We start from the raw sequence: 25,545 nt of genomic DNA, 5'->3' as shown, positions 1-25,545 counted from the left end.
AGCTTTTTGCAGCGGGTTAGGAACAGTGGTTTTATATTAAAATATGAACTGGAAACTCTTATTTAGGTATAACTTTCTTCAGGAAAAGGTTTATTGTATATGTTTGAGACTGGAGTTTAGTTAGCTAATAAAAAGAATAATAAATGAAATGACGTGACTGAATTGCAGTGGAGCAAAGGGATCTGTGGTAGGCCCTTGCTGCAGCCACAGATCCTTTTGCCCCACTCTCTCTTGCAGAGTTTGGGCTTAGGGGACAGGGAATTCATGGCCAAAAAACTGACCTCGCCCACTCTCCTACCGTGGGTGAAACTAGTGTATTTTAATTCCTTTATAAAAGCTTTTCCACTGCAACAGAGTATGAAAAAAGTTCTACACAGGTAAACTTCTTTAGCATTTTAAATCTTTTATTTAAACATATAAAACAGGGTAAAATGTGACTAAAATCTCGTGGTTTTTAAGTAGACTTCCAAATACGAAACACAAAAGAGCACTTTTTTTTTTTTTTTTAGGATTTATATAGCTTTCCCCATTGCAGTCTCACCTATAGGAAAAAAAAAAAAAAAGGAAGATTATATGAAATTTTGTTTCGTTTTGTTGGTATCTATTGATGTTTGACACATCACTGGGTACTTTGAGAACCTGAAATTTTATAATAGCCTTAGGATTATATTTTATAAAATCCACTCTGACTATATTTTAAAACATAACAAGAATTATCCCCTCCCCCCAAAACATCCATCACTGTCTGTGTGTCCCAGCTGGCATCCTTCCCTCTCCCCCTCCCTCCCCTGGTTTCTGGTGCACTATACTTGACTTATGGAAGCTTTCTCTAGTAACTTTTTGCTATCTCCTGGTTTCTTTTCGTAAGAGCTTTAGAAGAGTTTCTACCCCCTTTGTATGATCACATGGTTGTTTTTGTACCATCACCTGTCGGTGTCCCACGTGCTGGAGGGTTTGGCTGTCCTGGGCTGCTCCCAGAGGATGCAGTCAGCACTCAAATACTGGAAGGCTGGTACTGGGAAGGTACCGTGGCTCTTGTACATAATGTCATGACATGTCTATGTCAAAGGTTCTTATATATTTCTTTTATAAGCTGAAAGAAGGTCTATTTTTATGTTTTTAGTTCTATGAATGGAACGTTGTAAATGCCTGTCGGAAATAAAATACTGGAGGAAAAAAAAAAAGCTAACTGCAGAGAGTGGTGTGTGGAGCCTGTCACAGGAGGGCTGTGAGGTGGGAAGGGTGAGAGCAGGGAGGAGGTCCTGCATTCCCAGCTGGTGCAGCTCGGGAAGGAGCCCTCAGGTAAGGCTCTGCTCGTGTTTTGGTGTGGGGACAACTCCCATTTCCCTCATGGCATCCATAGCCAGCCATTCCTGCTGCTTTTCCAGGCTGGTCACAAGGAACCTTCAAGTGAGGGTTTCAAAGAATGAGGTAAAAAGCACCAAATTTCCCAAGAATTCCTATTGCATTAGAAGAGCTCCCCAGTCTATTTGTGGCCAGTCCCTCTCCCTTTGGGGTGCTGGGTTTGGTCCAAACTTGGGGAGTGTGCTGGGAGCTGGTGTTGGCACAGCAGTGGGAGAGCACGGGCACCCCACAGATGGAGCTGGGGTGGCACTCTGGGGGATGACAAGAATGACACAAGGGAAATGGCATTAAAATGGGGTGGGGTGTGTGCAGCACTTCCCCCAGCATGAGCCTTGCAGCAATGCAGTGTTTGCTGCTTCCACAGGATTATTTTTGGCTTGTGAGGCTCCCAGGCTAATCCAGACTGCTCAGGAAGTCGGGGAAATGGTGAGAAGAAGACAGCGAGGGCCTCGAGAAGAAAGCCGCACAGGAGTGGTGACAAGTGACACGGGTATGCCAGCTCCACAGCTGGAATGCTTTGGCTTTACAGCTCTGTGCTGCCACCAGCCAGAAACAGAGCACCACAGAGGGGAAATCCTCCTGCAGTTCCCTGTGCAGGTCGGAGAGGTGAGCAGCAAGACCTTGGTTTTGTGCCAGGCCAGACCCAGGTGCCCCCTGTGGCAGAGAGCTGTGCCAGGCCCCAGCTGGCAGGGTCACTTAATTCATGACCCCTCTGCCATCACACTTGGTCCAACAGCCAGGTGATTGCTTCTGGGGAAAACACTGAAACAGAACTGCTAACTCTAGGAAACAATTAGAAATAACACGCTGAAAAAGAGGGCTTGAAATTAATGAATGTTGCAGGAAACAGATCAAAGGCAGAAACTGGGATCCATTAAGCTGCAGAGAGGTGTGAATGAAATATTAAATATGTTCTAGGCTGTCCATGGATGGAGGGCAGGCTCTGAATCAGCCTGGGGTGCTCAGTGTGGCATTTTACCCATGGCTTCAATGCTGGGGAGATGGAGGGAGCCCCAGAGAGGGACACAGGCTGTTCTGGATCAGCTGTGCTCAGGGCCCTGGAGCCCCTGGCACTGCCTTTTGAACCCAACTGCCCAGACCTGGTTCCAGCAGCTTTTTCCTTCAGTTCCTGGAGAAAAACCTGCTCTGCTGCCTTCTGGTTGGTCCAGTAGGAATCATTGCTCTGTTTCCTCTGTAGGAGCCTGGAGGCTCCTCTGGCTGCACGGGGCTGGGGTTAGGAGTAAGGTTAGGGTAAGGATTGGGGTCAGGCAGCGCTGTGTGCTCCCCAGACGTGCTGAAGGCTTTTCCTCACTCATCAGAGCTGACACTCCTTGGCACAGCACAGCTCAGCACCTTGGCATTCCTGAGTGTTCCCAGTGATTCCTGCTGGGCTGGCATTGTCCATGCTGTGCCTGTGAGGGCAGTGACCAGTGCCAGGGTCAGAGTGACCACTGCCAGGACAGGAGTGACCACTGCCAGAACTGCTGCCAGGACCGGAGTGACTGCTGCCACGGCAGGAGTGGCCATTGCCATGTTCACTCCCAAGACTGGAGTGACCACTGCCAGGACCCGAGTGGCCGCTCCCACCCGGTGCCGATGCTCTCCGTGTCTCCCAGGTAAATCCGGATTCTCTCCCGCCCGGTGCCGATGCTCTCTGTCTCTCCCAGGTAAATCCGGATTCTCCACCCGGTGCCGATGCTCTCCGTCTCCCCCAGGTAAATCCGGGTTCTCCACCCCTCCCGCTCCGTTCCAGCCGCGGCCGGCGGGTGTCCCCCTTGCCCCGCAGATCCCGCCCGGCTCCTGGGAAATCCGAGCGCTTTCCGCTCCTAACGAGACCCATGAATAGCAAAGGGCTGCCAGGCAGTGGGCAGAGGCATGCCCCGCTCTGCTGGCGCTGCAGAGCCCTCCCCTGCCATCCCTCGAGTGCCTTCGTGCGTCATTCCATTAGGGAAAGTCATTTCCAGGGATGGGCTCGGCTTCTCTTCGGCTCAGCAGAGATTAAACCGCTTTAATTAACTCCTCAAGGGGCACTGGGGAGCCCAGGAGCTCTGTGGTTGTTTCAGGGTGGTGAGGATGGGAATGAGCTCAGTGCTGGAGGAGGCAGAGGGATGTGGAGCAAAGCTTGGGTGGAAATGCACTTGGAGAGAATCTGCTCCGTCCCCTGCCACAGGTTCCAGGAGAGCACTGAAAAAGCCCTTCAGATCTCCAATATGAAATTAAAAGACTTGAGCAGAGGGAGAGCATCAGCTCTCTTGGAGGTCACTGCAGTACCAGACTATTAGCTGAATTATACACTGGAATACTCCAGGAAAAGGAGATTAAAAGGAAGTTACTTGAAAAGATAAGAAAAACCAATCCTCTGCCCCCTCTAACCCTCAGGAGACATGAGAAGATGAGCAGCTGGTAATGAAGAGATTTTTAAATGACCCTTCTTTGCCTGTCTCCTGTGTGAAAGAGCAGAGGAAGAGCTGTTGTTAAAGGTAAAATAGAACAGTTTTATTCAGTTGTGGGAGAGTTAGGGCTGTTTTATTTAGGATATTTAGCTGCCAGACATCCTCCTGCTACCCATAACAGCAGTTACACCATGAGTGTGGAACAGATCCTTTGGGGAAGCACGGGACACCAATTAAACTTTCTCTTGGATTCCTGCTCTCTGGTCCTGAAGGCAAGGAAATCAAAAAGAGATGAGGGAGGGCTGTCCCCACATTTCACTCTGTGGCCTTTACAGGAGGGAAAGGCTTTTCTCTGTCTCACAGGGAGCTGGGGTTGTTTGGAGGTAGCAATGACAGTTCCCCCAAGCTGAGGCTGCATCACTCTGTTTTGGGAAGAGCATTTTCCTCCTGGGGCTCCTCCAGCACTGTCCAAGCAGGCAGAGCCAGCCCTGCCTGCAGGTTATTGACTGAACAACATTCTGGGGACCTTGTGTGTGTTTCCAGGGAGGCAAAGGGACAGTGTCACTTTGTCACTTTGCTGGTACACTGAAATTCAGTGAGCCTGGGCCTGGAGGGGCTGTTAGCACAGCACACAGAAACGCTGAGAGGTGCAGGGGCAGACACAGGCTGGTGAAACCCACCACAACCACTTCTGCTGCTGGCTCCCTTGTTTTGGGGACAGCAGAAGAGCCCTCCCAGGAGCTGCAGTGGATTTCTGGGGATGAGGAGGGTTTGCATTAGTTCCTGTGAAATCTGCCCTCTGAACAGGAGGCAGGAGTGGGGAGCACCACAAAAGGCAGAAGGCTCGGTGTTTCCTTGACAGCCTTGATTTGAACAGCAGTAAATCAAAATCAAAGGATGCTGGTGGCTCAGTTTGCCTGCCCATGGCTGGGGAAAGCTCCTCCCACTCAGCCTTCCCGGGCAGCACAGATAAATTCATCCTGCTGGAAGGAGAGTCCCACCTGTGTGGCACTGGCATGTGCAGGTCCCTTCAAGGCAGAGGGCAAGCAGCTTCATTTTCTCCTCTAAAGACAAAACACAGGAAGAGGGGTAGGTGGTGTGAGATAGATTCCAACAAATCCACCTTGTCTGCAGCATGGCAGGGGATTTTGTTTGGCTTGGCACTTTGGGAAATCACTGATTGCACTGCCACCAATTCGTGTACCCCAGCCCTGGGGGGAACTCCCCCGTTTTTTCTTGCAGAGAAAAGCCAGTGGGCACAGAGGAACTGGGGCAGTGCAGCTCAGCCCATTGTGCCCTCAGACAGAGTGAGGAGTGTGTTTGTGTCCTGCCATTCCTCACTGCAGGGGCTGGAAGTGCCCAGCAGCTCTGCTCCCTGTGGAATTCCCTGTCTGCTCCGGCTGAGGCGGTTCCACATCCGTGCTCACGGTGGCACCCTGGCTCTGTGAGCTGCAGATGCACAGGAACGCAGGAGGAGAATCCTCCTCATCCCCAGGGACAGAGGAGAATCCACCTCATCCCCAGGAGCAGAGGAGGAGAACCCCTTGATCCCCAGGATTTCACAGTCAAATGTCACCCCTGAGCAATCTGCCTTCCAAGGATAAACAAGTTGTAAAAACATACATGCCCCCCTGGTTTTTCCCCCTTTTCCTCTGGACTTTGATCCATCTCTGAGCAGCAGAATGAATTTCCCAGGGTGGGATCTGCTGTGCCACCTCTGGAGCCCTGAGCTGACACAGCAGCTCTGAGCGTGCTGGAAACGAGGGAGCTTTCAAATGATTGGAGGTAATGGGTTTAATCACCTTTCCAAACTGGTGTGTTAATTAATCATAGCCAATGCATGTACAAATGATAAATTGTGTGTCACTCTCAGCAAAGTTGTCATAAGCTGCTTTAGTGGGATGACAGCAGGGGAAAACTCCTGAAACTTTAACTGGTGCTGAACTCACTCTGATGTGCTCCAGTGACCAAAGGCTGGGAGAGGAAGATGGACTGGACCCCTGGAATGCAGAACTTACAGACCACAAGGACACTTTGCAGAAAGCAGAGGCAAAGAAGATGCTAAAAGAGACTCACTGCATCTTGGAATTTGGAGGAAAGAGGTACTGAAAATACAGACTCATTAGCATGGGGAGTGAGAAATAATAACCAATAGAGGAGAGAGTGCTAATTAATGAAAGGGAATGATGTCATTTAGAACCAATGAACAGGAATTCCTTCTTTTTTTTGCTGTATTTATGTATGAATAAGTGGGAAAGTTGTGTGGCAGCATCCGTGTGGAGGCTGGAATTTTGTCAGCCACAGACAGAAACCCTGGCCAGGAATGAAGTCCTGCCTGCCTTGCTGGCAGTGCAAAGGGGGTGCTAGAAGAGGGTTTGGTACCAGGGGAGGGTTGAGACAAGCACTCAAACCTGTCACAGCAAATACATGCCCAGGGACAGCAGCTCCCAGGGAATGAGGGAGCCTTGGCTGTGGGATTGAAGCTGCCAGCAGCCCAGAGTGGGGCAGAGCCATCCAGCAGGAGCTGGGCTTTGGGCATCCTCTGGGACATGGATTTGTAGAGAATTCAGCAAAAGCTGAGAGGCCAAGAAACACTTATAATTAGGGAATAGCTGGGTTTGATTGTGGTGGTGTGAACTATAACATCTGTGTTGTCTCACCCTCCACACCAGACTGAAAATGGAATCAAAGCTTTTCCAGCTCCTCTCAGTTGCCCCATCTCTGGGTCAGACAAGGGCTTAATCCAACAGCCCTGAGCAGCAGGGAGTGAAACACGGGAACTGATCCTGCAGCATGCCCAGGAAAGCCCAGGAGACACTCAGCCCCCAGCTGGGCTCTCAGCCCCTCTGGCTCCTTGTGTGGCCACAGCCCAGACACAGCAGCACGAGAGGGGGAAATGGTTAGGAAAGGTTCTGTAAAAAATGAAAGAAACAGCTGGATGTTCCTTAATCACTGCAGGCACAAATGGAAGAAAAATGACTAATCAGGAGTCTATTGATGGCCCCACAATTCACAATCATTCCAGCTGCATTGCCTGGAGCTGCACTGCTGCCTTCAGTGCTGGGAAAGAAGCCTGGAGGAGGCAGGATGGGGTAGAGCTGGAGACTTTTCCTTGGATGTTTACTGTGAGCACCTCTTGAATTCCTGGGGATTTTTTTTGTTTAGTTTTTTTTTGTTTAGTTTTTTTTTTGTAGTTTTGTTTGGTTTTGTTTTTTGGGTTTGCTTTGGTTTTTTGTTTTTGTTTTTTTTTTTTGCTTTGTTTTCTTGGTTTTTTTTTTTTTGTTGTTGTTGATTGTTTTCCCCCTTTTGAAATGAACCTCTTAGTTCTGCTGCACCACATTTCTGCACCCCACAACCTTGTCTCCCCCAAGAGAGATCTTTATTCCCACTGTGGGGAGGAGAAGAGGTGCTGCTGTGGCCCCTCCCAGGAGGACCCTGAAGGGAAGGAAACCCAGCACGGTTCTCACTGGCACACCAGAGGATGAGCTCAGCTTTGCTGAACCTCAGGTCTGCTCAATCTCAGCCAGACAAGCTTTGCATTCAGCAGAAGCCAGCTCTGACCCCCTTGCACAGGCAGTGCTGTGGCACAGAGGGGCACCTGGAGGGCAGCCTTTCCTCAGGGGGTGCACAGAGCAATTCCTGATTTTATTTGGCCAAATGGGGGCTGGAGCTGCACAAACCCTGTCCCAGGGCCAGGAGGAGCTGAGGCAAAGCAGGACTGGCTGTTTCACTGCTGTAAAAGCTCATAATTCACCCCTCCTGAGGAGAAAAGGGAAAAGAAAGAGCATTACAGTAGTGAAAATCTCCCTTTCTCTGTGCCTGTGCAGCCCCACTGCTCAGAGCTGCAGGGGAACCTCTGGGCTGATTCCCCCAAGGAATCCTGGAACTCTGAACCTCTGGTTTCCAGGGGCTGCAGGAGAAGCCCCCATCCCTGTGAGAAGAGAGAGCCTTTCCCAAGGCATGGGGAGCTGAGCTCCTTCAGAAACCTGGAGCCCCCTGTGCCCATCAGTGGCTTTGGAATTAAACATTCCAGGAGAAGCCCAGCCCTTGCTGCTGGGGCTGCAGGAGCAGGGAGGAACCCACCTGATGGGAAAACTGATCCACAAACACCAGAGGGGTGTGTCCAAAAAGGAGACAGAGGAGTCCTTTTTCTTTATTCCCATAAAGGGAGAGACCATGGGGCATTCCCTGGGGTCTCTCCCATTTTTGGAGGATGCAGCCTCCTTTTATCCCAATTGCCCTCATTTCCCTTCTCTCTCTCCCCATCGGCTGAGGGACTTGAAAGTAGAATTCCCAGAACACCTGGTACTAAAGATTTTTCTATAATGTGCAACCCTCCCTTTCCATTTCTAATTCTTACTGAATTTAGGGGTTTTTCTTCCCCATTGTTTCTTTCACCTTTCCAATTTCCTTTATCAGCCATCCCGAAGTTTATTTGTAAAAACAAATCTCTTTTCCATTCACCAATCAGTGGAACCCTTCCCGTTGTTCCTTTTCTCTCCCAGGGCTGGTTTCACCTACAGCTGGTTTGGAAAGACAAACCCACCATTCCCTTCCTTTTTGGAAGGACAAACCCACTATTCCTGAGCTCTGGCAGGGGATGGTGCAGGGGCAGAGCAGCAGATGATCAGAAGGATTTCTGCCTGCTCAGGGGCCCAGAGGGGCTGGAGCTGTGCCTGTGCCCCTCAGCAGGGCCCTGGAGCAGCCCCTGTGTCCTGACCCATCCCAAAATGCTGGTAAAATGGGGTTTTTGGCAAGAGGTGCAAACCACAGACACCAAAGGCTCTGAACCAATTTGCTTTTTGTCAACTAGATAAAGATTTGAAGTTAATGCCTTTTGTTCCTCGACAGGGTGTTTTGGGCACTGAACAGAATTAATTGTGTTGACATAATGGATTTATTGTTCCTACCACTGTGCCTGCCTGTTTTCAGGCAGTGGATAAGGGACTTGACAAAACTCATTCTGGTACCAGGGGATCCTTCTGAAGCTGAGTGATCAGGCTGATAAAATGCCTCTGGTGTAGAAGGCAGCCTGCAGGGAAGCCCAGAGGCTCAGGAGCAGTGCTCAAGGAATACACTGATTTTAGGGGCTGCTGCAGAGGGAGAGCTCCCCTCTGAGAGCCTTGCCAGGCTCTGGGCAGTGCCTGGCCCAGCCAGGGGGGTTGGTTTGGGCTGCCCAGGGATGAAGGGCTCCGTGCTCCCTGCTCATTCCCAGCCCTGCCCTCAGCTGAGCTTCCCAGGCTTTAATTCTGCTTCTTCCCCCTACAAAAGGGGATTGTCCTGTCCAGAGCTCTCGGTGCCCCTGAGGGAGAGGGGAAACCACCTCTGCTGAGGAGGCAGGGCAGGTTTGTTTTCATTTCCTGGAGCCAGAAACAGCCCAGGAGTGCCCAAAGTTCCATTTGCCATTCCCAGGGACTTGGGGCTCACACCTGGTCAGCTCCTTGATGCCTGGAACAGAGGCTGGGCAGAGCTAAAGAACAAAGCAGGATTTATTAAAGTGCCTTCAAAGGATGCACCTTGGGCAGCACAAGAGCCCAGCCAGATGGACCCAAAATGGTCACACAATGGATGATTGGTCACAAGTTTTCACCCTTTTGTAAGTTTGGGTCCATTTCCACAGTGGGGTTCACTGTCCACCTCCAGCCCCAGGTCCTGCAGTTCCACCCTCCCAGCTTGCTCTCCTCACTTTGCCATTTTTTACACTTTTTGGGCTGAAGCTGCAGCGCTGTCCTTGGTTCTGGGGCTGGGAAAGGATTGTTTGGTGTGGCTGAGCTGTGCGGAGAGCTGCTGACTCTCTGTGTGGAGTTCAGAGTTCAATATTAATGCAGCACAGAACCTGGAAAACATGACAGCTGAAACTTTGGGCAGCAGTGGAGCAGCTGCAGGGGGGTCCCTCACACCCCTGGCTTCTCTAAGTCTTAAACTCCCTGAAACTAAAACATTAAAAAAAAACAACTTTCAGAATTCTTGGAACCCAGGTAGGTTTCACCCTCTGCTGCCAAAAGGTGACTCTTTAAAGGCTCTTTTCCCATCTGCCTGCAGAAACAATTTGGTGTCTTCTGAAAGGTGTGGGGTCACTGGAATAATGGGTTCCTCTCTTAGTGATGGGATCCTGATTGCAAATGATGGGCTCCTCTTTTAACATTAATGAAGCTGCACTTGGCAGGAATTGATGGCTTGGTGGAGATCTCACAATTCCCAAAGCCTGACTCTCCTGGCTCCTGCTCCCAGTGAATGGAGGGACTGAAATCAGTTCCCAGCAGGATCTTTAGAGGAAAAGTTCTGCTCAGAGCACAGTGCACTGGATCCACTGCAGCCCTCCTCAGCCACAGGGAGCTAGGAGGGAGGAAAGGGGAGCAAGAAGGGAGAAAAGGCGAGCTAGAAGGGAGAAAAGGGAGCTAGAAGGGAGAAAGGGGGAGCAAAAAGGGAGCAATAAGAGAGAAAAGGGAGCTAGAAGGGAGAAAAGGGAGCTAGAAGGGAGAAAAGGGAGCTAGAAGGGAGAAAAGGGAGCAAGAAGTGAGAAAGGGGAGCAAGAAGGGAGAAAAGGGAGCTAGAAGGGAGAAAAGGGAGCTAGAAGGGAGAAAAGGGAGCTAGAAGGGAGAAAAGGGAGCAAAAAGGGAGAAAAGGGAGCTAGAAGTGAGAAAGGGGGAGCAAGAAGGGAGAAAAGGGAGCTAGAAGTGAGAAAAGGGAGCTAGATGTGAGAAAAGAGGAGCTAGAAAGGAGAAAAGGGAGCAATAAGAGATGAAAGGGAGTCAGAAGAGATAGAAGGGGAGCAAGAAGAGACAAAAGAGGAGCAAGAAGTGGAGCCAGTTCAGAATCAGGGTCACAGAACCACTGATTTTGGAAATGCCCTCCCAGCCCATGGAGTGCCAGCTGTGCCCGATGCCCACCCTGTCCCCAGCCCAGAGCTCTGAGTGGCACCTCCAGGAGATCCTGGCACAGCTCCAGGGATGGGGACCCCAAATCTCCCTGGGCAGCCCCTGAAGACGTTTAACAACCCTTTCCACGAGGCAATTCCTGCTGGTCCAACCTGGCCCTGGCCTGGCACAGACTGAGCTCTTGTGGCACCCACGGCTGGAGAGGTTTGGAGCAGGGACCAGACTTTGGGACCTGGCTTAGGAAAGGAAAGGTGCCTGACAAAACACCTCTCAGACACCCTCCCTAAAGAATTTCCTCTAAACTAACTCAAACTTCCCAAAGTAACTCCCTCAAAAAGTTTCTCCCTTTCCCTGGAGGAAGGTCCCGGAATTCCCACAGGGAGGGGGTGCTGGGGTCTGAAATGCAGGGAACTCTCAGAGCCTTGGGCCTGTGAGCCAAGGGGTAAAGGCAGGGTTTGGTCTGAGCCCTTGGGAAAGGCTCCCAGACTGAGGTGAGAAGGGAGATTGTGGATTTGTGGTTTAAAGCAGAGACAGGTCAAGGAAAGGAACGTTTGGGGGTGTGGAGTTTGGGATACAGAAAAATAAAGGGAGGTCCAGAGGGAAACTAGGAGCTGGGAATGCAGCACTGTGGGTTGCACACACTTTTAAAATACTTTAAAAATATCCCATTGTTGTTTTTTTTGCCAAAAGTGTCAGTCTCTGTACCAAAGCCCTTCTGGTTCTGCAGGTTAAAATACCCCCTAGAAAGGAAGATCTGAGGAGTCAGCAGGAGTGAAAATCCCCTGTGGAGCCCGTGGGCACATCCCTCTCTGGCCATCAGGGCTGCTCTCCTTCTCTGAGAAGGACCTTTGGAAGAGCAAGGAGAAACTCAGGGAGTCCTTTCCAGGTAAGCTGGGAGCAGGGTGGAACTGTGAGGGCAAATCCTGCAGCACCTGCTGGAGCTGGGGCACTCAGCCTCCAGGAGCTGATGGACAATTGTGCCTTGGAATGTTCCTGTGCACGATGCCAGCGGGGAAAAAGCGGATTTTGGGGCAGAAAATTCCCTCCAACCTGGCATGCCAGAGCCTTGCAAAGCCTGAGCAGATTTGCCTGCATCACATCCAAACTCTTAAATTAATCCAGCAAATAGAAAAATTCTAAATTAAAAAAAAAAAATTAGGAAAAAAAATAGAAAAAAATTTAAATAATTTAGAATTTAAAAATTTGCTGTTCCCTCAGGAAGCCCTGCCAATGATCTGCCATGAGAGCCCTGGGCTCTCTCCATCCCTCCTATGGCAGTGCTGGAGTGGAATTCCCAAAAAAAAAATAATGGGGGGGGAAAAAGGCCAAATTTCCTTACCCTTGCCATTTGAGTTGGGAGAAGACTTTTTTACCTTCAGCAGGAGCTCAGACTGGCACCACTGCCTGTTTGCACCTTGAATTTTTAAATCATTTTTCAGGCCAACTGTACTATTATTATTATTATTATTATTATTATTATTATTATTATTTATTATCTTATTATTATTATTATTGTGTTGTTGTTGTTGTTGTTGTTATTATTGTTGTTGTATATTATTGTTGTTGTTATTATTGTTGTTGTTATTATTATTGAATTATATTGAAGTAATAATAAGATTTTTGATTTTAATTTTTATTTTTATTATTTCTGAGGTGCATAGCATGTATTTCTCTGCCACCCTGGCACCTCTCAGGTTTGGTTTGCTGCTCAGCCCCCTCTGGGCCAGGCAGGCCCTGCTGAGGGAGCATGATCCCAGCCCGTGCTCCCTTTGGGAATTATCTGAAGGCAAGCTCTGTTCAGTTATGGTGCTGCATCATTAACAGGCCATATGGGCATCAGGCTTGGGAGAGAGGAGCTTAGCCAGGGCACAGGAAAACAATCTTCCAGATCCTTCCTTCTCCTAATACATAATCCTGAGGGCAGGGAGGGGATCAAATATTGAAATACTGAGCTGCAGGGCTGGGAGGGACAGGCTGCTGGGAACTGCCCTGGGAGGGCTCCGTGTCAAGCCTCCACCTCTGCTGCTCCTGGCCAGCACTTGCTGAAAGCCAGAATAATTCTGAATTGTTCTCAGGCCTGAGATAAGCACAGGAAAGCATTTTTCCTGCTTTGTCTGCCGGGTTCATTCACTTGCCTGCTGTCACCTGCTGCAAAACTGGGTGCAGCTGTGGGCAGCACAATGGAAAAGGAACAAAAATCTGTTAGGGAGCATCCCAAGGAGCTGTTAGGGAGCACCCCAAGGAGCTGTTAGGGAGCACCCCAAGGAGCTGTTAGGGAGCACCCCAAGGAGCTGTTAGGGAGCACCCCAAGGAGGGAATGGGCACAAGTTGAGCCCCAGCCCTTGTGAGCTCTTGGAGGAATTTAGGGGTAGCCCACCACCCTCCTGCAGTCCCCGAGCCCCCCTCCCCTGTGTGTTTCCAGCCCGTGGCCGAGGTGTTTCTGCTCGTGTGCCCTCCCAGGTGGGTGGCAGGCTCAGGCTGGGGCAGGTGGCACCAGCAGGCTGGAGGAGCTCAGGGACTCAGTGCCCAGGTGTCTCCTGGCTCCCTCGCAGGTGTTTTCATGCTTGCTCTCTATTCCCTGCCCTGCCTGGAGCTGCAGTGACCCCTCCACCCCGGGGCTGCTGAAATTGCTCTCTGGGCATCCTCCCTGCTCTCCTCCCATTCCCAAACCCTTCAGCCTCTCCAGCCAGGCCATCCCTCTGGAAGAGGCTCCGTTCCCATCCTCTGCTAATGATTATTTTGGAGCTGGATCTTCCCACACTTGGCAAGGTGTCCATTTCTGGGGTGCCACCTTTCCCTCTCTCTGCACAGGGAGCCTCCCCTGGGGCTCTCTGAGAGAAGCTGGGGCAGGCTGCTGGGAGGGAGGAGGGCTCTGGAAGGTCATGGAGCCAGCAAAGCCAAGGCCAAATTCCTGGGAACAGAAGCACAAGGACTCCTCACCCATGGGAAATCCTTTGCACAGTGGATTTTTGCAGGTATTTCAGTGCAATAATTGCTGCCTCTGCTCAGACAGAAATTGCTCTGGGCTGGGAAGGACCTTGGAGCTCATCCCATCCCAGCCCTTGCCATGCCAGGGACACTTTCCTCCATGCCAGGGTGCTCCAGCCTGGCCTGGGGCACTGCCAGGGATCCCAGCTGCTCTGGGCACCCTGCCAATTCCCACCCTCCCAGGGAATTCCTGCCCAAAACCCCATCCCAACCCTCTCTCTTCCCTTTTGCAGCCCTTCCCTGTGTCCTGCTGCTCCAAGCCCCTGCAAGCAGCCTCCCTCCATTTCTCCTGTAGGTGCTGCCCCTCTGAAATCCTGGCTCTCTTTCTGAGGAATTCATGATGGAATGGACATCCCGTGGCGTTTGGGATAATGAGAATTAACATTCACCAGCAGTCTGACAGGGGATTTGTAACAAGCCTCCAAAAAACCACCAGGCCTGTTTGAGATGTGCAATGAAAATGCTCTGGCACAGCTGCTCTTGTGAGGGGGGGATGATTTGGCAGCCCTGGAGCTGCTGTTGGCTCTGCAGTTGGTGGTGGAGGGATGGAGGGAGTGTTCCCTCCCGAGGCCCCCAGAGCTCTGAGAGAGGCTGGAGCCTGCTGGGCTGCTGTCCTTGCACTGCCCTGCCTCCATCCTGCCTGCATCCAACCAAACACAAACTGCCCGAGTTCTCTTTGGGCTTGAGCAAAATGAATTCATGCTAAAACAGCCTTCTCTTTTATTTTTTCCCCCCTACAGACAGTGTTGGATCCTGTGTGATGATTTATCCACAGAAACACTTCTTTGCCCCCCTGCTCCTAACGGGAAATTTCTGCAGACAGAAAATCCTTAAATGTGAAAAGGCCAGGGGCTGGTGCAGGCTGAACAGAGGGAGATGGAGATCAAATACAAAACCAGGGTGTAACAAGATAAGAGAGGCAGCACGGCCTCAGCACAAGATATTGAGGTAAGGATTATTTGGGACACTGCAGGGAAGGGGCTGGAAGTGAAGGGCTCTGCTTTTCCTCATCCCCTCCAACCTCCCCCTCTGGCTGCTGTCCTTGGAGCTGCTCAAGGAGCTGTCACTGAGCAAGGACACCATGGAGAGGAGCCTGACCTGGCTGGCTTGGCAGAGGAACAATTCCCTGGCCCTGCTTTCTGCAGAGGGGGAATGCTGGGGCAGTGCCACCTGTGTCACAATCCTATCTCTATGGATGGGTGTGTTTTTAACCAAAGCAGTGGTTTTTATCTTGAATGAAGTGCCCTGCCAGGCTGCTGGAATGTCAGGAATGCTGCACACACAAACCCTGGGCACCTGTCAGGAGAGACAATGGAATGTGAGGTGGTGGTGTAACCTCCAGTGGGCTGGAGCAGAGGGGCCACAAATGGTGGGGTTTGTGCAGAGATGGGAAATGTGTGATCCCATCAGCTTGGGCAGTGTCCATCCCAGGGTTCAGCTCTGAGCCAAGGACTTCAGGGAGCTGAGCCTCTTTGGGCCAGCACAGAAATCCTCTCCTGGAGCTGTGTCCCTGTCCCAAGCCTGCCAAATGCTTCTGACCCATAATTTCAGAACATTTGAGGTCCAAATGCACAGAATAAAAGTGCCTGCAGCTCTCACCCCCTCTGGAGAGGAGGGCAGAGCTCCAGGCAGGAAAACACACGGGCTGTACAGAAAAGTTGGAAACTGCCTTCAGGGGTGTTCATTCCTTACCAGAATGGGAATGGGGAAAGGGGGAAAGGAGAGGTGAAATGATGGCTGCATTATAAATCTGTTTTCCTCCACAGCAGCAGGATCCTGTGGCTGACAGTGAGCTGTGATTAGCTTCTCCCAGGCATTTCTGATATTTCCCTTGATGAAATGACATGTCTGAATGCAGAGGAGAACAGCAGCTCCTGAGAGTCCTGCCTCGCCCCTCTCCTGTGTTTTAATTATAAACAAGCAGATGCAATTCATAACATCAAACAAGATTTCCTCACATTTCCTTCCAAAAATGGTGTTGAGCAAGATAAGGCACCTAAACTTAATCCTTCCCAGAATGCACAAACACTGGATCCCTGGTGCAGACACAATCTTACCACGGGTTTATGTGGAAGCCTAATGCTTCTGTAAATTAATCAATAACATGGTTAAATTATATTTGCTCAGCTAATTATTTTCCGTGTCCTGTAAATTAGAGCTCCATCAGCCTCGGGGAGGAGCCAGCCCTGCTGTTTGTGCCCCCTTTGGTGTTTACCTCCTGATGCATTGCTGAAGGGTTTATTTGTCCTCCTGGCCTGAGTGGCAGCCAGGGGGCTGCAGAGCCAGGCAAGGATAATTCCATTTCCTCCTGGGCTGGCCCTGGCAATCCATCCCAGCAGGGAAATGCTGGGCTCTCCTCAAACCCCTCCTTGGGAGCAGGATTCCACCCCCTGGGAAGCCCTGGGGGCATTGTTGGTGCTGGGGATGGGCCTTGGCTGGGTTCCCATGGGTTTGGAAGGGCACAGCTCCCAGCCTGGGCTGGATGAGATGATGTCCAGGGGCTCCTCCTGGCCTGAACTGTTCTGTGATTCCAGGAACCTGCTCACCCAGGACATTTCCTCACTCGGTTTTCCTGCAGTGCTGCACCCAGACACCCAGCAGGGACTGCTGCAGAAAACCCAGAAGGACAAACCAGGGCTCCAAGGGCCAGAAGCAGCAGGAGAGGCCCCCTGCCTCCCCCTTTTCCATGTTTTCCAGCTGCAGAGGAGGGGTAAGTCTCTGGATACAACAGACAGACTGAGCTGTAGGATGCTGCTCCCTTGGCCTCCCCTGCCAGCCAAGGTTTTACACCCACAAACACCCCTGGGCAGCAGGAAATGTTCCCTGGGAATGGACCTGCCTCCCCCCTCTGCCCCTGCCACGCCAGCAGCTCTGCTTTTGCTTTCTGCCTCTGAAGGGGGACAAGTGGCCAGGGAAAAAGGAACCTCAGGGGAAGAGCAGCAGGCTTGGGTTTCAATATCTGGCTAGTTATAGCCTAAATTGTTCTTTTTCTGTTCAACAAATTAGGTTTTCTCTGGTCAGGTGGAGTTCAGCTTGCCCCCAGAAGTGTCCTGGGTTTTTATTTCCCATTCCTGGGCTGGATCCTTCATGCATGCATTCATGGCTATAAGGATCTGTAAAAAGGATCCACTGTTCCCTCTCTGTTTGGGGGGTTTTCCTTAGATTTTTACCCGTGGTTTCTGCTGTTCTGGTTTTCACCAACATCTTCACCTGGCATTTTCCAGGAAAGAAAAAAAGAAAGACAAGAACTCCTCAATGGGCAGTTCACCTTCTTGCCATAAATTTAAGGGGTTTTGGTGTTGTGTTCCTAAACAGAAGTGGTGTTTTTCTGAACTCTTTGTGCAGGTCTGGCTCTCTCAGCTCCTGGGGCTTCCCACTGCACTCCCAGCATGGGCAAATTCCTGATTTCTGCAGAGGAAAACAGTTTGTTGGGTGCCCTAAACCCCATGCTGAGGAGCTGAATGTGCAATCCTTTGGGGATCTCTGGAACCCTGCCTGTTCCACAGCTCCATCTGCAGCAAAAGGAATGTCTAGAGGTGTGTATAAATATATATAAATATAAAATATTCCTGATCCCAGCACACCCCAGGGGCTGCACCAGGGCTTCCCATCCCTCAGCATGAACACAGCCCCAGCTGAGGGCTGTTTATTATTGGGGCTCTTTATTATCCATTTTTAAAATAATTGCTCCCATTTATCCCAAGTGGCTCTGGCTGCTTCCAGCTCTTCCAGAGGGATTCAAGGTCTGGCAAAAAAAGGAATGAAAACCTGCCCTGGCCCCCTGCTGCCCTTGGCTGTGGCTGGGGGGGCTCAGCCACCCCAGGGGGCTCGGGATGCTATATCTATAAAAATAATGTTATTTGGGGAGTGCCTTGGGTTATTTTGGCAGTAACTTGGTTATTTTGGTAGTGCCTCGTGTTGTTTTGCTAGTGCCTTATTTTGGTAGCACCCTGGGTTATTTTGGTAGCACCCTGGGTTATTTTGGTAGCACCCTGGGTTATTTTGGTAGTGCTCTGTGTTATTTTGGAAGTGCCTTGGAATAGCTCTGTGTGGTGAGGCTCTGCTCCAGCTTTGGGGTGCATTTTGTGTGACAAACAGGCTTGAGATATAATAAATAATAAATAAAGGGCTTGAGATTACACCATGCCATGGAATTCTGCCCTGTTGCAATGAAGAGCTGAGTTAAGCAGCTGAGGGTTTGGGGGTTTTTTTTTGTTCCTGCCTGGGAAAGAAGGGCTAACAGTGAATAAAGACAAGATAATAATGGTTTAAAAGAAAAGCATTCACTAAGGGATTGATTTACTGTAGGCTTAATGGAGGGTTGCCTGGAGAGTTTATCCAGCAGAGGAAGGTGAGCTGAAATACATGAAAAAATATCCCTTATTTCAGAGAATAAACACAGCTCTCTATGTACATCCCAATTATCCTCCTTTCAGGGAAAGTTAATATTTCCTTTGCAGCCCATTCAGGTCAAGCTCGTTCACAACCTCCTGCCAGAGGCAGCAAACTCGTGGCTTACAGCATTTCTCCTCCAGCACTGCACACACAAGCACTGGGTGCTGGCCACAGGACTCTTGTGGTATGTATATATATTTTTTTAATCATTATTTATTTATTTTTTGACAATATATATCTATTTTTTAAAATATATATATATGTTTTTGTGCAGGGATCTTTTGTACAATCAGCCCAAGGTTGTTGCTGGGGCCCCCTCACACACAGCAGCACCGTTTGTAAGGAACATAAGGAACAGAAACAACCCTGATTTTTGCTCACAGCTCCCATGAAAACAGGCTAAATTACATTATTCCCATTAAGGTCCTGGTGCCTTGATAAGCAATGGTGTAAAGAATCAAAGCCTAGTAGAAAATGAGTAATTCCAGACAAATTGATTTAATGAAGGACTCAAACCAATCAATAGCAGCAATATTTTGATAGAATTTTGCAGCCAATTAATAAAGTGTAACTCCAGACCCCCAGAAATCAATGGGCTCCTGCCTTTGACTGAACTGGGAGCATAATCCAGTTTGTGGTGTCTGATGGAGCACAGCATTCCTGTTCTGGACCTTGACTGGCTGTTTGCAATATTCCATGGGAAGTTTATGATGTCCAACCCTTTTTTTCCTGCTGAGGGGCAAGATTTGGGGGATGAGCAGTGCTGCTTCCAGGGCTGATCCCAGGGGCTCTGCCCTGTCCCATCTCCTCTGGCCAGTGCATCCCAAGGAAGGGGAGCCCTCCCAGGTGACCTGCAGGCCCCAGGGAAAGGGTCCTATGGCCCAACTGGTGGAAGCTCCCTCTGGAACATTCCAGAAGTTCCCATTCCATTCCAGAGCTCCAGAACACCCACGTTGTGGGTGGATAAACAAACCCCCACTGCCCCTGAGGGCTGCAGCATGTTATCCTTCATTTCCAGTTCCCTTCCTGAGGAGTTGCTAAGCCTCATCCCCGTGTGCATCCCGAGGTGTCCAGGGGAGGGAATGAGGAATAACAAGCTCAGGGTCAGAGGAGCTGCTCTCCCTGGCTGCTCCAGGCTCCCTCACCTCCCTGGCAATGGCCTCGTGCCCAGATGCAGCTCCTCTCACCCTCAGTTCCAGCTTTCCTGGCCGTGGGTTGGACACTCTCAGTCCAGTCCTGTCCCCTCTGCCAAGCCCCCGCCCTGAGTGTAATTCCCCTGTTCATTTCCAAGATGGAAGCTTCCATCTGGAGCTTTCCCTCCGCTGCCTCCTTCCCCCTGCTTCCAACAGAAGGAACCATCCTGCAGCAGTGTCCCCCAGCAATGTCCCCATGTCCCCCAGCAGTGTCCCCTGGGTGTCCCCATGTCCCCCAGCAGTGTCACCTGGCTGTCCCCATGTCCCCCAGCAATGTCACCTGGGTGTCCCCATGTCCCCCAGCAGTGTCCCCATGTCCCCATGTCCCCCAACAGTGTCCCCATGTCCCCCAGCAGTGTCCCCTGGGTGTCCCCATGTCCCCCAGCAGTGTCCCCTGGGTGTCCCCTGGTCCCACAGCAGTGTCCCCTGGTCCCCCAGCAGTGTCACCTGGGTGCCCCCTGGTCCCACAGCAGTGTCCCCTGAGTGTCCCCTGGTCCCATGTCACCTGGGTGTCTCCATGTCCCCCAGCAGTGTCACCTGGGTGTCCCCTGGTTCCCCAGCAGTGTCACCTGGCTGTCCCCATGTCCCATGTCACCTGGCTGTCCCCCTGTCCCCCAGCAGTGTCTCCTGGCTGTCCCCTGGTCCCACAGCAGTGTCCCTGGGTGTCCCCTGGTCCCACAGCAGTGTCCCCTGGTCCCCCAGCAGTGTCCCCTGATCCCATGTCACCTGGGTGTCCCCATGTCCCCAGCAGTGTCCCCTGGATGTCCCCATGTCCCACAGCAGTGTCCCCTGGCTGTCCCCCAGCAGTGTCCCCTGGGTGTCCCCTGGTCCCCCAGCAGTGTCCCCTGGGTGTCCCCTCTGCTGCTGCTGGGTGTCACCCACCAAGGGCTCTGATTCCTGCTCCACAGGAGCCCCTCCCAGCCACGGGGCACTCCCTGGGTGGATTGCTGCCCTTCAATCCCGTTTCTCTGAGAGTTTTCACCCTCCCTGCAGCGTGCCCTGGTGATTTCCTGCGTGGCCTCAGCTGCTGCCCCTCCCAGAGCATCCCAGGAGAATGATTTCCCAGCTGGATCAGGCAGGAGAAGGGATGCAGGGCCTCAGGCACGGTCTGTGCTCCAGCTGTGCTCACCTGCAGGGGCTGCCTGCCCAGAAACTCTGCACAAAGGGTTTTCCTGTCCAAACAAACCCATTAAATGCTGGTTTTACGAGAGATGTTCCATCATCAGTTGATTTCTGGTTCTGGAGTTAGAATAAGGGATCCAAAAGGCAGTTTGGGAATTCAGAGGTAAAGGAAGGCGATGGAGGCTGTGCTCCAGCTGAACAGCCAGCTCTGTGTGCAGTGATCCTGTGAGGGAGCAGGGTCCTGCTGCCAGAGCAGGGAGCTTCCTGCAGAGCCACCTCTGGCTTCTGATTCCACTGCTCCTCTGGGGCAGGGATCCCAGTGCCCCAACTCCTGCACCACAGGGCTCCTCTCTGCCTGCGGAGCAGGGATGTGCCCTCCTCTCCCTGGGAGCACAAACCTGGGCATGGGTTTGTTCCTCTCTTTCACACCTCACCTGAGGACGTCCTTTTCCCACCAGATTCCTGCTTGGAATCGAAGCTGCATTGCCCACATCCCTTGGGAGCATTTTCCACATGGAAATGTCACATTCTGATGAATAATTTGCATTACCTGGCCCTCCCTCCCTCCCTTCCCTCCTTCCCGTGTGTGGTTTGGGTGGACAGTTTCCTTTTCATGGCTTTGGCTTTGAGCACGTTGTGCAGGCACCTAAAGCTGTAATTAAGTTAATTAAATTAAAGCCATCACAGGCAATGTCTGAGATTTCCAAACACACAAACACGTCCTTCTTCCACAGCACTCCTTTCTTGGGCTTTGGTGTGGCCCAGATGAGAAGTTTATTTTTTAACTTGTGGGTTTTTTTAGCAGGTTCCAAGAGGTGGAGTGAGCAGCAGCACATCAGCCTCTCCACCAGCTGTGAGCTGTCACCAAAGCCTTGTCCCAATACTGCCACAGTCATGCTTAGTGTGAGTTTTCTGAATTCTGCGGTAAGTGTGCACACTTGGCTCTGTGAAATTCAGACAATTCCAAGTGCCAGCAGTTTACATTAAATGATTAAGGCCCCTGAGAGTGCCATCTGTGGTTTTGCACTACAGGATTAATGTAGTGATCACAAAATGGCACTTAGCATCTAAATATAAAAGCCACACAAAAATATGTGCAAGAGCATACTTCAAACATACTTCTGCTGAGAACAAAAATTGCCTTGCTGCATCTTCTGTCTGTGCCTCACACATCTGTGGATGCCAGCAGATCAAGTCAGGCAGAAACCTCGGGGTGGGAGAGGAGCCTGGGTGGGTGCAGCAGCACGTCCTGGCTGCCCGAGGCAGGGCAGCCTGTGCCAGGGTGTCTGCCCAGGCTTGCAGGGACCTGGGCTGCAGCTCTGGGGAGGGACTCTGTGCCTGCACCCCCTCTGCACCCCAGAGCACCCCCATGGCACTGAGACCCCTCTGCTGTGGCACACAAGGACATTTTCCTTCTGGCTCTCCCGGAGGAGTGTCCCCTGACTGTGGTGCCTCTGCTCCTGCAGTCACAAGCAGCAGCTGTGAAGCTCAGCCTCCTCTTGGCTTTGTTGCCCTGGTGAATTTTGGAGCTGGAAGAGCGAAGCTTTGATGTTGGCTGGAATACTTGACTTTCCTGTACCTGTCTAAGATCATGATTAGTCTTTTGTGCTGGATCAGAAGGAGAAATCTCCATTAAAGGGCTGCACCAAGTACCTGTTGGCTTGATGGAAAGGCAAATAACAATCAGCTGTTTTCCCAGCACTTAGGAAACGAGCCCCACTCGAGCCTCAAGTGGAGCTTTTGTTGTAAGAACAAGTGTAATGAGCCATTTTAAACAATATTTCAGCAGCAGGAAGTTCAGGCCTTCTGTACTGCATTTCAACAGAGCTGCAATCTTGCAGTTAAGAAATTGTTAGCCCTGCAATTAGGCACCTTTAATTGAATCCCTGCCACTTGCTTAATTACAGCAGCCCTTCAGGCACCTGTGAGAAGCAGTGAAATCAGCCCTGCCCCACCTCTCCCAGGCTGCCATTGGCTGCAAACCTGCCCGGCTTGATGGGCTGCACTCAGGGGGATTTCAAAGCCAATAAATAGCAGGGCCTTGGAGCACTCAGGGATGGATTTCCACCTGTGGGGCTCCGGGCTGGAGCCAGCCTCTCCCCAGGAACCCGAGCTGCTGCACCAGGGAGCCGCTGGAGAAGACATTGCTGTCCTGCAGCTTCCACTGGAGCTTTCCAGAGTCCATGGCTTGTGTGAGTAGGTGACTTTGGGGGCAGCAGGAGCCTCTGGGGCAGCAGGAGCCTCTGGGGCAGCATGGCATGCTGCGTGCTGCAGATCACCGGGCTGGTTTTCGGCGGCGTGGGCATGCTGGGCACGCTGGCGGCCACGGCCATGCCCCAGTGGAGGGTGTCTGCCTACGTGGAGGCCAACATGGTGGTGTTTGAGAGCATCTGGGAGGGGCTCTGGATGGACTGCATCAGCCAGCTGGGCCTCAGGCTGCAGTGCAAGCTCTACGACTCGGTGCTGGCGCTGCCGCCGCCGCTGGAGGCCCTGCGCGCCCTGATGTGCCTGGCCGTGCTGCTGGCCATCGTGGCCTTCCTCGTGGCCATCGTGGGGGTCAAGTACAGCCAGCCCAGCAAGGAGGGGCCCCAGGTCAGCCCCTTCATCCTGGCAGCGGGGGTGGCCTTCCTGCTGACGGGCAGCCTGGTGCTGGTGCCCGTGTCCTGGACCGGGGGCGGCATCGTCCGCGACTTCTACGACCCCGCGGTGCCCGCGCCCCTCAAACGGGAGCTGGGGGCTGCCCTCTACGTGGGCTGGGCCAGCAGTGCCCTGCTGCTGGCTGCAGGAGCCATGTACTGCCACGTCTGGAGCCGGGCTGGCACGGCTGCCAGGCCCAGCCACCCCTGGGCAGCGCTGCCCCGGGCGGGAGTGCCAGCCCTGGGCGTCCATGCCTACGTGTAGCTGCTGCCCACGGAGAGCTCTGGGGGCACAGCGCCCTGAGGATCATCCACCCCAGCCCCTGCCACGGCAGGGACACCTTCCACCATCCCAGGGGGCTCCAAGCCCCGTCCAGCCTGGCTTTGGACACTGCCAGGGATCCAGGGGCAGCCTGCGAGCTTCCCACCTGACACTGACTTCTTAATTTGGCTCCAGGAGGAGCGATGCTGTTGCCCTGCTGTTTGCTGCTGGCTTGGATCTCTGCTCCCTGATGGCTGGCAGGAGCTGCTCTCACACAGGTGTGTGGTCAGAGCCCAGTCTCCATCTCTTTGGGAATGAGGAATGGCGTGGGACAGCAGCAGCCTGTGCTGGGCTGGAGGGAAGGAGCTGCTGTGCAGGACCCAGTGCCCTGCCCAGACCTCTGAGGGGCAGAGGGAGCAGGGCACTCCCCTGGGGAGTGGAGTGTCCCTAAGGAGTGCCCTGGGAGAAGCCTGGAGCTGTCAGCACGACTCAGTGAGCAGAGAAGTTTGTGCTACCCCAGCAGAGGCCTCTGGGACTGTCCATGGATCTCTCTGATGCTCGTGGAGCTGGTGTATCCTCCTCATCTCCTCTGCAGAGCTCGGCACAAACCCTGAGGAAGCCCTGTGCTCATGCAAAGTGCAATGACCCAGCCAGGGAATGCACAGGCAGTCCCCACCTGCCCCTCAGAGCACAGAGCCGCTGCCCACGGCTCCCAGCACGCCCAGAAAGCCAAGCCCTGACCTTGCCAGGCTGCCTTGGGAATGCAGCCTGGTCCTGTCTGTCTGTCCTGCAGGATCCAACAGCATTTGCATGGTTTGGAATCCCAGCATTCCCAGCTGAAAGCCTTGGGGCCTGCATGTGACTTCCAGGGTCAGTGGCCAAGGAAGGGCCAGCTCAGCAGGGTGCTCCTGGTTCTTCACACAGCAGGGATAGAGGGGATGGATGGATGGATGGATGGATGGATGGATGGATGGATGGATGGATGGATGGATGGATGGATGGATGGATGAGGGATGGATGGATGGGGTGGGATGGGATGTGGGGGGATGGATGGTGGATGGATGGATGGATGGATGGATGGATGGATGGATGGATGGATGGATGGATGGATGGATGGATGGATGGATGGCAGCGTTGCAGGGACAATCCCATGGCCCAGGGCTCAGGCTGACCCCTGCTGTGCCCGTGGCTGCTGAGAGAGGGCTGCACTGGGTGTTGGGGCTGAGCAGAGCAATGTCTCTGCCCTTTCCTTTGGCTGCTCCATTTGAAAGAGAACATGGAAAGCTGCATTTAATTACAGGAGCCTTTTATGAACTTGCCTTCAGATGAACTGAGATGAGGCAGCGCCGTGCTCCACAGAAATTCATTCCATGGATTAACTCAGGAGCATTTGCATTGCAGGCAGCCAGCTCAGATCCTGCACTGGGAATGTTCCAGGCCCCACCAAACTGGTTTCACGTCTCCAGCTCATCACTCGAGCAGTCAAATCAGCACTTGCTAATCCTGGATGGAAATTGAAGAAAACACTCGTAAATAGGTTTTTCTAGCACTGAACCATATTTTTTTCCCTGTTGTCTCATGAAGTCTGTCCCTGACAGCTGATTTCAGTGGAGTCGTTCTGGTGACTGTGGTGATAATTTCCACCACCCTGAGGAACCCCACCTCCTGTTTTATTGTGAGGTTTTTTTTTCCTTATAATGCATATTTTGTTTAATATGGAACTATTTGGTGAGTAAGCCAGAACTGCAGATTTTGGAGTAATTTAGATATGACATTTGTGATTAACAAAGCAGAGGATGAAGAGACATTTGCAATGCAAATCTGATACATATTTATGTGTAGGTAATGGATTTAAATGATGATGTATTCAGTGTAATGCAACTTTATGCAGATGTAAGTGCTTAAGAAGTAATTAAGTACAGTTTTCTGTAACATTAATTAGAGGATCTTGAATACTTCCACTATCAGTGGCCTCATCTGGGAATCAAACTGGAACTGGGTGTGCCATTTGCACTGGCAACTTTATTTTCAAAGAGCAGGAAGATGCTAAAACTGTTTTATTTGAGCATTTAAGATCCATTTCAAAGCAAACCTGAGCTTTCCATGTCTGGCATGAGCACCTGATGACTGCATATTCCCTGTTTCTCTTTTACCAGCTGATCACAAGAGGAGCTCAGGCAGAGTCTCTGTGCTCCTGTGTGGGCTTGGGGCCCAGCCCTGATTCCCAGGGCAGAGCCAGGCTGGGCTGCTGGCATGTCTGGGTGGCAGGAATGGCAATCTCTGCTGCTGCCTGGAGCACCTCAGGCTCACAGG

The 25,545-nt window shown here is 51.8% G+C and overlaps 1 protein-coding gene across 1 annotated transcript; it reads left to right on the top strand.

Moving 5' to 3' along the window:
• Positions 1-1,840: 1,840 nt before the first annotated feature.
• On the top strand, positions 1,841-24,256 carry LOC103818443 (claudin-8). The gene is made up of 11 exons (XM_018916926.3): positions 1,841-1,971; positions 2,982-3,080; positions 3,745-3,845; positions 5,723-5,860; positions 6,717-6,883; positions 11,364-11,522; positions 14,365-14,572; positions 16,159-16,334; positions 16,970-17,160; positions 18,085-18,203; positions 21,137-24,256. Exon 11 carries the CDS (start codon positions 22,588-22,590, stop codon positions 23,233-23,235), a length of 648 nt encoding a protein of 215 aa, XP_018772471.2. The 5' UTR covers positions 1,841-1,971; positions 2,982-3,080; positions 3,745-3,845; positions 5,723-5,860; positions 6,717-6,883; positions 11,364-11,522; positions 14,365-14,572; positions 16,159-16,334; positions 16,970-17,160; positions 18,085-18,203; positions 21,137-22,587; the 3' UTR covers positions 23,236-24,256.
• Positions 24,257-25,545: the final 1,289 nt, after the last annotated feature.

This window comes from Serinus canaria, chromosome 1 (assembly GCF_022539315.1).
Source record: "Serinus canaria isolate serCan28SL12 chromosome 1, serCan2020, whole genome shotgun sequence".
NCBI classification, from domain to species: domain Eukaryota; kingdom Metazoa; phylum Chordata; class Aves; order Passeriformes; family Fringillidae; genus Serinus; species Serinus canaria.
Note: the sequence above shows the minus strand (reverse complement) of the source record. Positions and strands in the feature narration are given on the sequence as shown.

Coding starts and splice junctions, on each gene's coding strand:
- LOC103818443 (XM_018916926.3), top strand. CDS start 22,588: ATGGCATGCTGCGTGCTGCAGATCACCGGGCTGGTTTTCGGCGGCGTG.